The sequence below is a fragment of the Fulmarus glacialis genome, unplaced genomic scaffold (genome assembly GCF_000690835.1).
Source record: "Fulmarus glacialis isolate BGI_N327 unplaced genomic scaffold, ASM69083v1 scaffold18604, whole genome shotgun sequence".
NCBI lineage: Eukaryota > Metazoa > Chordata > Aves > Procellariiformes > Procellariidae > Fulmarus > Fulmarus glacialis.
This window is the reverse complement of record NW_009210106.1, coordinates 1-244: the sequence shown is the minus strand read 5'-3', so window position 1 is coordinate 244 and position 244 is coordinate 1. Positions and strand designations below refer to the sequence as shown.

General features: G+C 65.6%; 1 protein-coding gene across 1 annotated transcript in view; it reads right to left on the bottom strand.

The window, feature by feature from the left end:
* LOC104076261 (kinesin-like protein KIF1A) overlaps positions 1-235 on the bottom strand; it is a 2683-nt gene extending 2448 nt beyond the window's left edge. Inside the window, 1 exon segment of the mRNA XM_009577074.1 lies at positions 38-235. Within this exon segment, the coding sequence (XP_009575369.1) occupies positions 38-235 (198 nt within the window).
* Positions 236-244: the final 9 nt, after the last annotated feature.

Here is a 244-nt window from a genome sequence, read left to right as displayed (position 1 = left end):
GGCCCGGCCCTGGCCTGTTTCTAGCCCAGACTCTTACTTCTTGCAGGAGGCTGAGTTTCTCCAGCTCCCACTGATGGTCAAGGATGAGGCTGTCGCTGCGGGGCCGCCAGCCAGCCAGGTTCTCCTCTCCCCGCACGTAGGCTACGGAGGTGTCCAGCACGCGCCGGCGCCGTCTCTGCATGCCTGCAGGACAGATGCACAGCTGGGGGGACAAATGCACAGCCCCGACCGCCATGCCGTGCCT